The sequence below is a fragment of the Mus caroli genome, chromosome X (assembly GCF_900094665.2).
Source record: "Mus caroli chromosome X, CAROLI_EIJ_v1.1, whole genome shotgun sequence".
Classification (NCBI taxonomy): Eukaryota; Metazoa; Chordata; class Mammalia; order Rodentia; family Muridae; genus Mus; species Mus caroli.
In genome coordinates, this window is record NC_034589.1 from 150,766,742 (window position 1) to 150,784,047 (window position 17,306).

At 41.0% G+C, this 17,306-nt stretch overlaps 1 protein-coding gene across 11 annotated transcripts in view; it reads right to left on the reverse strand.

Annotated features, from left to right (window-relative positions):
* The window catches only part of Reps2 (RALBP1 associated Eps domain containing 2), a 229,181-nt gene that overhangs the window by 18,412 nt on the left and 193,463 nt on the right, over positions 1 to 17,306 (reverse strand). For all 11 annotated transcript variants that reach the window (XM_029473672.1, XM_021152943.2, XM_029473675.1 and 8 more), the window contains 2 exons: positions 11,120 to 11,203; positions 8,773 to 8,918 (listed from right to left, as the gene is read on the reverse strand). In XM_029473672.1, coding sequence (XP_029329532.1) covers positions 8,773 to 8,918; positions 11,120 to 11,203 — 230 coding nt within the window. The remainder of the gene's footprint in view (positions 1 to 8,772; positions 8,919 to 11,119; positions 11,204 to 17,306) is intronic.

Here is a 17,306-nt window from a genome sequence, read left to right on the forward strand (position 1 = left end):
AGGAGAGGAGAGGAGAGGAGAGGAGAGGAGAGGACTCAAAATGCAACATTTAAAACAAAGAGGGTTGGAGAGATGGCTCAACAGTTAAGAGCACTGACCACTCTTCCAGATGTCCTGAGTTCTATTCCCAGCAACCACATGGTGGCTCACAACCATCTGTAATGAGATCTGATGCCCTTCTGGTGTGTCTGAAGACAGCTACTTACATATAATATATGAATAAATAATTCCTTAAAAACAAAAAAAAATTAGAAAATCATGAAAGGATAGGAAGGGATGTATCACCAAAGACGATATGCAGTGGCAAATACACACACAAGTGTGCACACACAAAAAAAAGTTTTTAAATATCATTAGCCTTCAGAGAAATACAAATTAAGATCACAATGTCATCGACTTAAATACCTACTAAAGAGCTAATATTAAAATGGAACAAAACCAAATTCTTGCAAGGAGATGGAGAAATTCAATGTCTCATACACAGCTGCTGGGAATGTAACATGGAACCTCCATTCGGAAGAAAAATTGGAAGTGTCTTTTCTTTTTATTGGATATTTTCTTTATTTACATTTCAAATGTTATCCCCTTTCCTGGTTTCCCTTCCCCCTCAGAAGCCCCCTATACCATCCCCTTTCCCCCTGCTGCTATGAGGGTGCTCCCCACCCACCCACCCACTCCCACCTCCCTCCCTGGCATTCCTCTACACTGGGACATCAAGCCTTCATAGGACCAAGGATCTTTCCTCCCATTGATGCCTGACAAGGCCATCCTCTGCTACATATGAGGCTGTACATAAGAGTACACTCCATGTGTACTCTTTGGTTGGTGGCTTAGTCCCTGGGAGCTCAGGTGGGGGGGGTTGTCTGGTTAATTGATATTGTTGTTCTTTCTATGGGGATGCAAACCCCTTCAGCTCCTTCAGTCCTTCCTCTAACTCCTCCATTGGGGACCCCATTAGGGACCCCGTGTTCAGTCCACTACACATACTTAGCAGATAATCCAAAAAATCACAGTTCAGGAAAGCTTATCCCAAAGAAAAGAAAATTCACTTACAAATAAAAACACTATTGCATACACCAGCAAGATTTTGCTGAAAGGACCCTGATATAGCTGTTTCATGTGAGGCNATGCCAGTGCCTGGCAAATACAGAAGTGGATGCTCACAGTCAGCTATTGGATGGANCACAGGGCCCCCAATGGAGGAGCTAGAGAAAGTACCCAAGGAGCTGGGGGGGTCTGCAACCCTATAGGTGGATCAACAATATGAACAAACCAGTACCCCCAGGAGCTCTTGTCTCTAGCTGCATATGTAGCAGAAGATGGCCTAGTTGGCCATCATTGGGAAGAGAGGTCCCTTGGTATTGCAAACTTTATATGCCCCAGTACAGGGAAATGCCAGGGCCAAGAAGTAGGAGTGGGTGGGTAGGGGAGCAGGGTGGGGAGAGAGTATAGGGAACTTTCGGGATGGCATTTGAAATGTAAATAAAGAAAATATCTAATAAGATTTTTTTTAAACTTATGCAAAGATGCTTGCAGCAACTATATTTGAGATATTCAGCAACTACACACAACCAAAGTATCACTTAATAGGAGATTTTCTAAACAGACTGCTATATGCATGTCACGGGACACTGCTTCGTAGTGCTGGCTGATACACACATCTACCACATTCAGATGGACGTTAAGGGATGAAAGTTTTCCTTTCTTTGGAATAAGTGTCCTGAACTGTTTTATTTGTTTGATTGGTTGTTTGGTTGGTTTTGTTTTGTTTTAATGAACTAAATATACTGAGGGAAAAAATGTCAAATCCATTTATATAGCATTCTTAAAATGACAAAATTATAAGAATGGAAAATTAGGCAATTGTTTGCTAGGGGCTATGAATGTTAGATAATAGAAAGTAGGTATGACGCCATCATACTGATTATAGTGATTGTTCCACAAATCTACACAATATGACAATATGTTCTAAAATGGTATAGAATTATCCTAGTTAGGTAAAATGTAATTATTGGGACAATCTGTAAGAGATAAAAAAAAATGTTTGCTTGGTATTACTTTTTAAAAGTTTACAGAAAGAGATCAATCGGAACCAGATGCCTCTCCATCCTTAAAGTACTAGCATGCTATGTGAATCAACTTAGAACTGTTGTCTCTATTGCCGCCCTCCACCGACGTGGGCAGATATCATGTATTCATGCTTGTGTGAAGAAACCCTCACTTCCAGTTTCACACTTGGAGGCTGGGGCATCCTTACCTAAACAGCTTCTCTCTCCTAGGTATAAGAGAGAACTGGTCATAGTTATGCGTCCAGTTCAACCATGGCCCTTCTTAGCAAGGCAATTAATCTGGGGAGCTGAAAGTGGTAGACTTCTTCACAGAAAAAAAAGTGACAAATACCCTTCAGAAGACTAGAGAAATTTCAGGAATCCAAAGGTTTGCTGTAATTATTTTCTATAAATCACCCCTACATCCTTAAAATGAATGTGGTTCCTTAAAGTTTTTTATGGGTCAACAAAGAATATGCTAAGATACTCCAAGTTGTTGTGTTGCTGTTATTGTTGTTTTGATTTTTGGTTTATTTTGTTGTTGTTGTTGTTTCTCATTTTTAACCAAAGGAGTCCTAAGTAAAGCAAATATCAGGTCCCAATTTAGACACCAATGTTTGGTATAGGGCATGTGTTTACAGTTCAGGAAAGGTGTTTATTTAGCCTCTTAATTGCTTTTGAAGTTTTCCCCTACAAATTACCCTAATGTTTTCCTCCATGTTCCAATCTGGAATACAACTGGTTCTGTTTCAAAGGCAGAAGCCCGTCCAGTAGATCCTGGCTTCGTTTCATTCCATTGAATGCCACCTTATCACATGGAGCAGAAGCACTGTGCAGCACTGTCAGCATGAGAGTCTGAGGCAGAGCACCTCTCAAAAGAGTTTTTATGGTGTTTTGTGGTGTTTATGGGGATTGAACTCAGGGCCATGTGTGTGCTAGGCAAGCTCTCTACAACTAAGCTCTCCTTATGCCCTCCTGTGTTCCATATGCTATAACCCTTCTATTTCAACTGGCTTTGTGGCCACCTGCCCTACTCTTATGTTTCACACTGTTGCTGTGATGAAATACCCCCACAAGGAGGCAGTTTAGATAAGAAAGGGACTTATTTGATTACAATTCCAGGTTATAATCCATCACAGCAAAGAAGTCACAGTGGCAGGAGCTCAAAGCAGCAAGTCATATGATATCCATAGTCAAGAGCATGCAGAAATACATGCATGCAAACCTATTTATATTCTCAGCACCAAAGGCCTAGGTAATGGAAGCAGCCACAGTGGGCTAGATCTTCTTACATAAATTAAAACTCAAGACAATTAATTCCCTCACAGACATGCCCATAGGCCAACCTGATCCAGACAAGTCTTTACTTAAGATCCTCTTCCTTCCTCCCAGGTGATTCTAGGCTGGGTCAAGTTAACAGGTAATACTGATCATCACATTACCCAACCATAAATTGCATTTCTCTGTTGCCTTGGTAGGTAAGAACATGCGACTAAGCTTTAAGCCAGTGAGATCAGAAAGATTTTAGCAATAAGCTGGGGATTTTTCTTTCCATTTGTTCTTTCTCCCTTTCCATGCAACCTGAAATATAAATACATTGGTGACAAGTCACCATTAGCATATGAATAAAGGCAAATCCCAACAAAATCAATAACAGAAGACAAGATGCCTGGTTTCCTAACAGAGCAATCCTACTCTTCTGAAGTGTATTTTCTGCTCAAGTAGCAAATCTGAATTTTGAAATATATATTTTTTACTTATTCTTTGAGAATCTGAAACCTGTATTTTATAAAATATATTTTATTATTTTAAAGGATATAAGCTAGGCATAGTGGCTCACACCTATGACACAGCACTCAGAAGGCTGAGTTAAGAGGATTTCCAGAAGTTTGAGGCTAGCCTAGGCTAATGAGGTAACCAGCCCAAGCTATAGTTCGAGACCCTATCTCAAAAAAAAAAAAAAATTCTTCCAAAAAGGAATATAAAGAGGATTCTCTAAGTGAAAAAAAAATATATTAGCCTACATATTTTGGCTCACACCTGCCATGCAAACATTTGGGCAGTGACAAGAGGTTCATCCTTAGATACACAGAGAACCAGCCATGACTACATGAGATACTGCCTTTAGGAAAAGGATAAATCTTCTTAGCCTTATCCCTGGGCTTTGATTTCTCCCAAGAAAATTGGGTGCATCTTCTGAGTCCCAAAGTTGTATTGCCTTTTCTATTGTTGGAAATGGAAGACTTCCATCAGGTATTCAAGCCATCAATCCCTTAGACAATCCCAATATATCAAGCATAAGGAGGGAAAGAAAAAAATTCCAACCACATCGAGAACATCATGCAGCCAAACAAACAGTCTATACTAGCTGCTAGAACACACTCTGAAGTTAGAGCAAAGAATACAGACTACAGAGTGTGGCCCAAGGCCATGGTACTGTCATATGGTGTCCTCTGTCTCCACACTGCATGAATAATCCTATTTTCCAAAGGTTCATCTTTAGTAGACAAGAAAGATTGGGCAAAGAAACAACTAGGCCCAGCTGTTTCTAAGCCAACTTCATGTTTGTCCTTATTAATGATGACACATTATGAAATGCTTAGTGCACATAACCTGGACTCAGCAGTTTATTTGGACAGACTTACTATTTCTTTGTGTGGGCAATGTAAGAGCAAAAGCTGAATTTGTTTTTGACCATGGTTCACTTTTTATGTTAATTTCTATAAAAGCTGATGACAGGTTTACAATGAGTTCTACTTTATTTTTAGCCTTTCCTCATGTTCTATTGGAGAATTAGGCTTATAGAAAATGTTTGGGGCTCAAAGACAGTACCTAGCAACTAACACTGTGAACAAGAAAAAAGTGGGGCAGGGGTGACTTAACTACATTCATATAGCACGTGTCTAAGGAAATCTGAGCTTACGTCCCTCTCAAAACTTTGACTTGGGAAAGACCTGTAAGCCAAACATTTTGTATATTCTGTCTTTTGCTCCAAGCCTTGAAAAATTATGAACATTAAATTTCATTCTATTGTGCCAAAATAAGCTGGTCTTGGAACTAAACTAAGAAGCTGTATAAAATCCTCTCATGTGAAAACTTAGGCCCTGACTATTCACACTGTTACCTGTGCACTAGTCTCTTAGCTAAACACTACATGATCCCCACACTAGCATGCTGACAACATTCACAGAACAAATGAATAGAAGAAAACACCATTTCAATAAATACTATAGGGACAACTATATAATTACTATGTCAAATAATGAATTTGAACCTCATCTTCACATGAGATACAAAATGAACTCAAAGTAGACCATAAGAGTCAGCATTAGCTATAAAGTGACAAGACTTTTCTAAGTAAATAATCTTTGAGAACTTGGACTAGGCAAGAGTTTCTTCAATATGACAATAAAAATCTAAGTACCAAGTAAGACATGGAGATTACACCTTCAATCCCAGAATTTAGGAAGCAGAGGCAGGTAGATCTTTGTGAGTTTATGGTCAGACTGGTCTACAAACTGAGTTACAGGTCAATCAGGGTCACAGAGTAAGATCCTTTCTCAAACACACACACACACACACACACACACACACACAATGTAAACTTGGTACTTCAAACTATACAGAGAGAGGGAAAAAACACAAACAGGATAGGAGAAAATATTTGAAAGTCATGTATCTGACAAAGGTGATTTATACAGATTATATAAAAGGTCCCATAACTCAACTATAAGTGGGCAAAGGATATGAGTAAATATTTATCCAAAACTATATTTAAATGGCCAATAAGTACAAGGAAAGATGCTCAACAATATTTAATCATTAAGGAAATGCAAATCAAAACTGCTGTAAGATGCTACATTACAGTCACTACTAGATGACTGTCTAAACATGACCTGAAAGAAGACAATACTAATAGACATGCTAACATGGGCAGGGAAAAGATCACAAGGCCTCAACCCTAAACAAAGAACTACAGGCAACTAAGGAATGCCGCAAGAGAAATGGTCTTCCTCGGTGAAGAGCACACCAATTGGTTATCTAATACCAAGTGGTCAGCCCTAAAAACATACATACCAGTAACACCATATAGACTGAGCAGGTTGTGGTTATGTATTTAGGAATGCTATATGAATGTAACAATAGTTAATGAAAAAAAGAGGCCATGAGTCTGAAAGAGAGCAAGGTGGGGGGGGGGGCATGTGGAAGTGTTTGGAGAGAGGAAAGGAAAGGGTTAATGCAATTATATTATAATCTCAAAAATATTTTTATAGAAATTAGATAACTATTGATAAAGAAGTAGAGAACTAGAACCCTCAGAGACATTGCTGAAGATATAAAATGGAATGGTTGGTCAGTGTGAAAAAGAATCTGGCTCTTCTTCAATGTGTTAAACATAGCATTACCATGTAAGTCCAAATTTTACCCATATATGTATTCCCAAGAAAAACAAAAACATAAAGTTCACACAGAAACATGAACACAGATAACACTGTTTATTTAAAATATGCAAAAAGGTCAAATAACCCAAAGGTCTGATTTATGAATCACTGAATAATATGTGGAACACTAATAGAATAGAATAATATTCCAGCCCAGAGCTAAAGCTGTCCCACAGCCTACTGCACCCAAATCCCACCCAGAGAGAGCTAGTCTCCCAGGAGTGCTTTCACTCCTAAGCCCACAGGTGAGATTACCACTTTTGCTCCAATAACTGTTCAAAGAGGGACCAGCCAGGAGTGTACAGGGCACAGGAACAGCAGAACAGCTGAAGACAGGATCCTCTGGTCTCCATCTGCGCCCCATAGCTAAGGCTGTTCCACAGCCCTCCGTACCCAAATCCTGCCTGGAGAGAGCTGGTCTCCCCAGAACACACCTAAGATCACAGGCTCACAGGCCCACAAGAGGGACAAGCTCCAGTCAGAGACAGCAAGACCAACTAATACCAGAGATAACCAGATGTTCAGAGGCAAACACAAGAACCTAAGCAACAGAAACCAAGGCTACTTGGCATCATCAGAACCCAGTTCTCCCACCATAGCAAGTCCTGGATACCCTAACACACCAGAAAAGCAAGATTTGGATTTAAAATCACATCTCATGATGATGATAGAGGACTTTAAGAAGGAAATAAATAACTCCCTTCAAGAAATACAGGAGAACACAAATAAATAGCTAGAAGCCCTTAAAGAGGAAACACAAAAATCCCTTAAAGAATTACAGGAATAGTATTCCACATAAAAAAATTAAGTTCTAATTCATGCTACAACATGGATGAACCTTGCAAACACTAACAAAAGTAAAAAGTCAAACACAAGGGACCACATAATGCATAACTATATCAATGTAAAATGTAAGCAAAGTAAAGACAGGGTAAATTAGTGGTTTCCAGGAGCTGGGCAGGAAGGGATCTTAGGGAACAACTTCCACTGGGCATTGAATCTTTTGGAGATAACAAGAAAAGTTTCCAAAATTATACTGTGGTGATGATCACATGAATTTTGTGAATATACTAAAAGCCACTTAAGTGTATGCTATGCAAATTATATTTCAACAAAGGTGATTTAACAAAAGAAGAAAGCAACATCTCTCTGTGTGAAGTTCACCAGATGCCTGCAATCTACCTTGGAGGGTAATGTGGCCACCAGTGACTGACTGGAATTAACATGAAGCTGAAATGAAGAAGGAAAACATAGCCATCTTTGTGCCTGACAGAACTCTACACTCCTGGTTAGGAAGGTGACGATGATGCAGAAAATCACTTCCTGTACTGCACCTGTTGCTGTTCTTTCCACAGTGGTGTGGCAGAAGGAAGGCTCCAGAGCCTCTGAGATCTGAAACCCTCTACAGAAAGATCACAAGGGAGCACAAGCATTTGCCATACTGGCCAGCATGGATCACTTCGAGTCAAGCAACAGCAGTGGGATTTTGCCTTCAATATTTCACCTAACGTCAGAATAGATCTCAAAGACAGCCTTCTAAGGAGAGTGGTTTGTCCAAAGTGTCTCGATCTTTGGTCCTGACCATGGTGTCTCCACAATTCCTCCAGTATCTGTTCCAGATGGTAAGGGAGGTATGGAAGATCTGACTGCATGATTCAGTACTGAGGTAACTAATAACAGGAGCTCTACTACCACACTTCCGTCCGTATTTGTGTGTGTTGGTTCTCCCTGTCTTTGTCCCCAACCTGTGTCAGGATTTTTTCTCGAATCTTGGCACCTTGCTTTTGCCTGACCACCCCATTGGCCCCTGCTCTTTCCCAGCTGGCGCATGAAGATGTTTTCAAATCATACTTCATACCCCAATTCTGCCAAGAATGGAGTCTATAATCTCTGAGCTGGCCATATGCCCTAAAGGAACTTAAGATCAGGCATGAAATGAGAGAAAATGGCCCTTGCCATACTGACCCCTTCATAGGAAAATCTGGACCAACACAAAAAGGGTTATGAAGGAAAGAAAAGAGAGAAAGACGGGAAACCAAACCAAACACTCGATTAGGACTTGTCTGCTCCTCTGGGTCAGGCTAACAGGAGTATAAAGTCTACTATTAGACTGGGAGCCTTTAATGCCACCACAATCACCATCACCAAGGCAGAGATGACTATGACAACCATCAAACTCTGTGGCTATGAACAGAAATTCAAACACATTTATAACAAATACATATGCATGCAGATGTAAGAGAAAACCCCCCACATTCTTCACTCATCTTTTTGCCACTTACTTTTGTACTGTTGGATGGGGTTTCACCATTGCTGTAGAAGCTGCCCCTCCAACTGCAGCAGCAGGCTCTTGGCTTTCTGTTGTTTGATTTTCAGGTCGGAATTTCCTGCGAATAGGCTTTGATGGAGGCTGAGCATGTGGTGCATCCTGTGGATTAAAAATAAACCTAAAAAGCTCAAAAACTTTTTTTATGATCCTTCCATCTCTCTTGCCACTATTCACAGTTCTGTGCCCAAGATCAAAAGACGTCTCTGTTCAAACCACACACCACAGACCTATAGCTGATACTTGGCTCAGCAAGTCCTGGAGGGCTGCTGGCAATGGGTTCCAGCAAATACCCTACCCATCTGTCTTTTTAAAATACACTGGGAATCTACTACCCTTGCTGTTACCAAGAAGGACAATAAAAGAAGATTCTAGTGATATTACTCCTGTCCTTTTTTAATGTTGTAAACAATTTATACTTTCTCGTCATTTAAAGTCACATAGATTTGATATAACAGCAGTTCTTAGCCTCTGGGTTGTGACCCCTTTGGAGGTCACAGATCAGATATTCAACACCTCAGATACTTATATTACAATTTATAACAGTATCAAAATTACAGTTATAAAGTAGCAATGGAATAATTTTATGGTTTGGGGGTTACCACAACATGAGGAACTGTATTAAACGGTCACAGCATTAGGAAGGTTGAGAATTACTCTTTTATAACCACAAGGTCTCTTCTAATTGAAGACAAAACTGACTCTTGCCTCACTCTGAGCCTTTTTGAAGAATATATTTTAAAGTCTATATTGGTCTTAGTCATATGCTCATCATTTTTCTATTCCTGATCCCTATATGAAGTCAAACAGAAAGCCAGTGTGTTCAAGGACCCCATGTCACCTTCTAAGCCCAAGATAAGGTCTCTTAGCTAAGAGAGTGACCTAAGGGATAATACTGAAGACCAAAAGGAGCATGAGAAAGTAAGTGGGGAGCACAATAGTGAGTAGTGCCAGCTGGGAAAGAGCAGGGTGGTCAGGCAAAGGCAAGGCGCCTGACACAGGTTGGGGACAGTGACGGAGAGAACCAACACACAGCAAAACAAAACAAGAAAAGAAAGAAATCATGGTGCCAAGAAAGGGAGGCTGTCCTACCCACCACAAGGGGTACTAATAGGGTCTCACTGTTACCTGGGGTTGCTGTCTGAAACTAGACGGTTCCAGATTCTTGCTGTCTTATTCAAAGAGTTTCAAAACGAGCACATGAATGGCAAAGCAGCAAGATGCTTGATTTAAACAGACTGAACAATCTGCCTCTGTAGGTCTCATTATCAAGTCAGTCTCATTAATGTATAGGATTGGATACACTGCAGAAATCAGTGGGCTATTGTTTGGGGCTTTCTCTTAGGGGGCCAGAAGAAAGAGCAAGTTTCTGAAAGGTGTAATATGGAGGATTCTATTTGATTGTCAGGCTTTAATTATATAAGCCTTTTCCTCACTATGCATGTCTTTTCTTGTGATATATCTTATTTTAATCATATGCACACCCAACCATGCATGTATAGACATAAAAATGGTAAATAGAAGGTTTCCCTTAAAACTTCATGCAGAAGATACAGTTTGCCTTAATGCACATGCATCCAAAACTAGTTCAGGACAAATGGGCTCCCTGTGTCTCATCCCTGATATGTTCTGGGCATTTTTCAAAGGAAATTGACCACAAATGTATAACTACTAAATGGCTACTAAAAGGCCAGAGTAATTTGTGCCATTGTTTGAAGTGAGGTATGCATGAAACTTGATGCAACTGAGGGTCCTTGGCTGCTGGCTGCACTCTTGGGAGAGCAGTGTGTGCACACTGGAAACCAAGTGAAGTCCAAAGTTGCAAAGCCATACCACCTCTACTTGTCTGCTTCATTAGCAGATGTATGGAGGCTACCAGAGTCACCCAGCTCTCCCCACATTTTATACTTAATTTTATGTTGTCTGTATGTGCACCAGACATGTACAATGAGCACAGATGTCAGAAAGTAGTGTGCCACCATATGGATGCTAGGAACTGAATCCAGGCCCTAGCTATGCAAGAGCAGTAAGCACTCTTAAAATGCTAAGCCACCTCTCCTGCTCCTCCAAAACATTTTTTGATCTTGTCAAAAGCAAGGCAGCCATGCTTAGTTGGAAGGTTGAGGAGAGTACAAACTACCATGGATATCCATAGCCCAGCCCCAGAACCTTCAGGATCCTAATCTTCAAAAAGAATTCACACTTCAGAACTGTGGATCTGTCACATTCATCTTGGTGGAAACTTTCAAGTTTCTGTAAGAAGTGTTTATGCTACCGCCCCAGCATCTTTTTGCTGCTCTTACCTTCTTTGTTGGACTGCTTTCTACAGCTTGGGAAGGAGCTCTGTTCAGCTGAGAGTGTAAATCAGCTTCAGACACTGGTTCAGACTGCAACAAGATCAAAGAGAAGGTATGTAGGTAAAACCCAACTGTGTAAACATATGACCAAGAACACTTTGGAAAAGAGTTACTCAGGAAGACCAAGTCATACTGGTCTAGACCACACCACAGATACGCAGTTATCCTTGGGGAAAAGCTTCCACCATAGACCTTGCTAATCCCTTCCACGTCTCCTTCCAGTATCAAGAAAGGGAACCGTGAGTATCTCATATATTTTCATAGATTTCTTAAAAAACTAACACTTTAAAAAATATTAAAAAAATACTAAATGAGAAAGGGTTAGGAAAGGACTAAAGGAATACTGAGAAAAACAATCAGTTCATAATAGACCCATAATTTTCAATATTAAATTCCTAATAAAGAAACACTATGTGGGCTGGAGAGATGACTCAGTAGTTAAGAGCTGCATTTCCAGAGAACTGAAGTTCAATTTTCAGCGCCCACACCAGGCAGCTCACAACACAGCTCTATAAGATTAGATGCCCTTTTCTGGCTTCTACACACACACAAATCTTTTAAAAATTGAAGTACTCTAATAAACATAGCCATTAAAAGGGAAGGAAATATGTAATGACTAATTAGAAAGGCTGACTATTAAGTGCACAAAGACTGATGAAGGATACTCCCAAGCACTTCACGACATAGAACACAGCCAAGAGGAACACAGGGTAAATGGTACATAAGGCTCTCTATGTCCCCAAGGCTTTGTACCTTCAGCTGTGGTAGAGCACTTTGCTTTCAGTTGCTATTAACCAGTGATGCAAAATATTGACATGATGAGAAAAACCAGCTACCTAGAAGCAAAATGACTTCTGCATTTTACTGGTACCAGTCCTTCATTTGCCCAAAATCTAATTCACACCACAAAAAACCCCTCAAATGGCAGCACAAACAACTACCACTCTGCCCCTTGCTTGGCCATCTCTAGCCTCCTACAGTGTGCCTTCTTTCCAGCGAACAGACTGGCTCCTAGGAAGCTAAGGCTAGCAGCAGACTCTGGCTGCCTTTATATTCTCCCCATTCACCTCCCTTCCAAAATGGCACCCCTGGTGCTCTCAGGTGGTGGAGAAGTGACACTCTCCAAGTTGTAGTCCTTCTCTTTCCCTTTTCTGCTCTAACTGTTCTCACTCCTCAAATGTAGACTGTCTCAGGGTTCTCTGTCTTTAGTTCCCCTACTGCAATTTTTCCCCTGTTCATTCTTTCCCAGGGTAACACCATCTGCTCCTAAATCTTACTTACTCTTTTTTATTAATATATTTATTGTGTGTGCATGCACGTGTGTGCCATGGTCCATGTATGGAAGTCAAAGAGGACTTTTTGTGGGAGTTACTTCTCTTTCCTCAACATCTGGGTCACAGGGATCCTGCTCAGGTTGGTAGGCTTGTCAGCAACCACCTTTACCCACTGAGCCACCTTACTGGCCAAGTTATTTATTTATTCATTTTGCAGGACTGGAGATTGAACCTAAGGTTTCATACTTGGGAGGCAAGCACTCTTATACAATATCTCCAACCCTTGTTCCTACATTTAATCCTGAACAACTCCTCTCCTACCTCTTCTAAATCTAGATCCACGCATTCAGCATGCTTGATGTCAAGTTCCACCTGCTTCTCACAGCTTCTCCTTCCATTAGAGATGGCTGTGGTACTCATGCTGCTGCTGTTGCTATGCTTAGACTCCAGGACAACCTGAATTCTATGCATGTGTCATACAGACCTTTCTCAAGTGTTCTGCATAAATTATTATGTCACATCATCATAACCTTAAGAAATAGGGATTATCCCCAGCCTGCTGATGACAACTTAAAGAAGTCAAGAAACTCACCCAAAGATCGTACAAACAGCAGGATCTGAGGCCAGGTTTTGAGTTCCAAAGCTAGGCTTGTTACCATGGTTTCAAGTTCCAAAGCTAGGCTCGTTACCATGGTGCAATACAGCCTCAGGCACTCATAGGCCTCAGTGTTGTTCCTGCAAGGCATTACTTATCAAACAGCCACTGCTGGCTAGCTTTGCTGGCACTCCAAGATAAACAAGGATCAGCTCTACTTACAACCATCTGGTGGTCCAGTGGAAGAAGTAGATAAATAATCAGAGATGCATGTTTCAATGTAGTGTGGTAGAGGAGTGGGGATTATAGGAGCACTCATTCTTGTAGGGCAGTTAAGACTTAGGAGGTGACATTGCAGCTGAGGTCTGATTGAGATGTAGTATACAGTCAGCTACAAGATATACATGTGTGGGTGAGGAGAAAGGTAGGTCCAAAGTAAACTCATGAAGGTCTATTGTACTGGCCAGTCTTATTTCAACACACAAACTAGAGTTAGCTGATTAAATTAGTGATTGATAGGACAGGGCCAACCCACGGTGGGTGGATCCATCCCTGAGCTGGTGGTCATGGGTTCTATCAGAAAGCAGGCTGAGCAAGCCATGATAACCAAGCCAGTAACTAGCATCTGTCCATGGCCTCTGCACCAGCATCTGCCTCCAGGTTCCTGTTCTGTATTAGCTCCTGTACTGACTTCCTTCAGTGACAAACTACAATGTAAAAGTATAAGCCCAATAAACCCTTTCTTCCCCAACTGCTCTTTGGTCATGATGTTTTGTTGCAGCAATGGAAATCCTAGCTAAGATACGTGTATATACTCAGACAATCAGAACTGTAGCCTGGAATATCAGAAGATTGAGGCCAGTCTCTCAGACAGGAAGTGTAGAAGGAGCAGTGTCTTAGGGCTTTATTCCTCTGAAGAGACTCTGTGACCATAACAACTCTTATAAAAGAAAAGCATTTAATTAGGTCTGGCTTACAGTTTCAGAGTTTAGTCCATTATTATCATGGCAGGAAGCATGGCTGCATGCAGGCAGACATGGTGCTGGAGAAGGAGCCTAGAGTTTTACATCTGAATCAGGAGGCAACTGGAAGAGAGAGAGCCTAGTCTAGGTATTTGAAACTCCAAAGTGCACTCCAGGTAACATACTTCCTCCAACAAGGCCACTCCTCCTAATGCTACCCCCAAGTTAATGTATGAGTCTATGGGGGCCACTCTTACTCAAACCACCACAAGGAAGAATAAGGAGAGCTTGTTTAGAGGCATGTTAAGTATGAGTGAAGCTCTCCAGGAGCCATACATTGTCAACAGTCTGGAGAGTGTAGCATTCACCCCCTTGTCCCTGGGAGTTCTGAATCACTCTGCAAGATCCATGAGTGAAATGTCATTTCCTAGAAGCTGAGAGCTTCCCATCCACTCAAATACAGGGCTTCTGGTGAAGAACCCATCTTGAATCTGAGGTCCCTTCCTACCTGCCACTTGTAATTTATTACCTGAAAGGTATATGCTCTGGCCCCCAGTCTAAGCATGTCCCTGCAGGGACCACAGGTGTGCAGGGACAAATCACCGCAGAGGAGGAGTAGCTGGTCCAGGTATACTGCCTGTTGATTTCCCTTCCATTACAAAGCAAGCAGAGGTTGTATCTTCCACCGATTCCCTGTGGAGATGGGTGAAGTTTCCTCATAGAAATACTGAGGGAGATGACAAACTGACCTTTTCAACATAAATGAGGATTAGGAGCCCAGCAAAAGCAGCAGACTGACTTTGTTATGGCCACCTAAAAATAAGCAGCAGTCTGGTAGGAAGCCAGGGAGGCAGCAGTAAGGCTTTTCCATTTACAAATGTACCTTCCTGAAATTGTATGTAGTGACCTGGGTATTATTGCCCTATGACTGAAGACAGACAACTGCTTAATATTAGCTCAGAGAGAGAATCTTGCCAACAGTGTCCTTGGGAAGCACCCCAGGACCTCCCTACCATGTTTTGTTACCCCAGGACTGATTAGAATTGGGTTCATCTACTGAGTATTCAAAGGGATGAATCTCACAAAGGTTGGAATGTAGAAATTGGAGAGGCAGTGTCAGAAGGTGGTACAGGGAGAAAAAAACTAACTCTATGGTAAGAGAAATTGAAGATGAGATTTAGACATGCAAAACTGCCTCATCACAATAAGCTATTCCATTTCCCTTCATAAAAATAGCAAAGGCTTTACATTTCACATCAGGCTTAGCAGCAGAAAGTGTGTGTGGGGGGGGGTTCCTTTGCTATTTCTTTACACATCCATAAAGGCAGGAGGGCCTCAGGAGCTTCCTTCTTCCTCTGTGCATTTAAGAAACTGGAGGTGGGGAAGACTCTACTATGTCAACAGTATGGCCTTGTGCAGAAGTCTTGGTTGTATAAACTGAAGTCCACCTTTTAATTCCAATGAAACAAGCATCCATTTGGCTTATAACTGATATTACAAAGAGCAGTCGTAACTTCATGACTCCATGTAAAACAACATACACTCGTCAGTATGCAGACAGCCAGGTCACTGAAGCTTGAAATACATATGTATATGGATTCATAGAATATATATAATATATATATATATAAAATATATAACATATAACATGTTTATTTCATCATCTTTAGTTTATATTAATTATACATACAGGTTTCATTATGGATTTTTCATATATATGTATATATTTGATCATATTTTCTCTGTCACACTCTCATGTCCCCCTCTCATTCCCACTGATCCTTTCCTCTCCCTTATGAGTTCTCCCTTATTTATGTCTTTTTGTTGTTTTGGGTTTTGATTTTTTGGTGACCCAATTAGTTTCACTAGGGTTGCGTGCAAATGCACAGGCGAGAGAGCTGTTTACAGGAATGTAGGCACCTTACTAGTGGCTACAACACTGAAGAAAATCTCTTCCTCCTGTAGCCACTATTAATTGCCTACAGATGCTAAGGGAGGGGTGGAGCTTCATGAGCTCCTCCCCCTTCCATGCCAGATTTTGTTGGGACCAACTGTATACTGATCTTGTACAGGTAATTACAAATTCGGATACTGTGAGTTCAGAAGGGCAATGAGCATGTCATGTCTGAAAGTCAACATCTCACACCAGTTCTCCACTTCCTCCAGCTCTTACAGTCTTTCCACCCTCTCTTCTGTGATGTTTCATAAGCCTTGTAGGGGGTGATAAGGGTGCCCCATTTAGGACTGCACATATAACAGTAGCTTATTTTCAGCACTTTGAACAGTTATAAGCATCCCTCCATGCAAAATGTAGCTTCGTTGGTCAAAGGTGACAGCACCACTAATCTATGGACATAAGCATAGTGTCTTAGCAAGAAATATGACAGGAATATCATGTTCATTTAATAAAACAACTGTAACGGAGTTGGTGAGGTGTCTCGGTGGCCAAGAGCACTTGGTTGCTCCTGTAGAGAACCCAGGTTCAAGTCCCAGTACCCAGATGGTGGCTCATAACCATCCATGACTCCAGTTCCAAGGGATCTGATTCCCTCTCTGGCCTCCAGGCACCAGCAATGCCAGTATTGTGCTCACTAATACACATAAAATAAAAATAAATAAATCTTAAAACAAAAATGTATCAAAAAAGCCACCAAACCAGCAGTAGTTTCTCTAATGGGGCTTACACCTTCCCAACCACTTGTTTTGACCACATATACAATGTTTTAATATTAATATTCTTCTTCCTCTAATATAAATGAAAATATTTTCATTCTAATTTTTCAATTAAACAGCCTCATTAGATAACAGGATGATACCGCTCTGGATGTGAAAAACTAACCTGTTGCTTTATGTATTCCCATGGCTGATGAGATATGGCCTTTGCTTATCTGACTTACCAGAACAGCTGCAGAGAGGCTTCTATGCATTCATTTAGTCAGCTATAGAGATATTTTTTTTGCCTCTGATATGCCAGGGGCCATGGTAAAAATATGAGCTATAGGAAGGAGGCAAATAGCTGTCAAAAGTTCCATGGTGTCCTGCTTAGATCACCTTTACATAGATGGTACACACTCATCCAATTAGCTGCCCTGAGTGCTAGCTACTAAGATCTTAAACCTACTATCTTCTCAATGGAGGAAGCCTGCCTCCCAAACTCACCCCCAGCAGTCTAGAGATAATGAGTAACTCACTTATAGATAGATATAAAGGCAAGTTTCCTGACTCTGCCTCAAAGAGGATAGCTGAGTTGTAACTTATGTACTAAAATCTTTCTGTGTAGATTAGGCTTAGTTCTTTTCCCT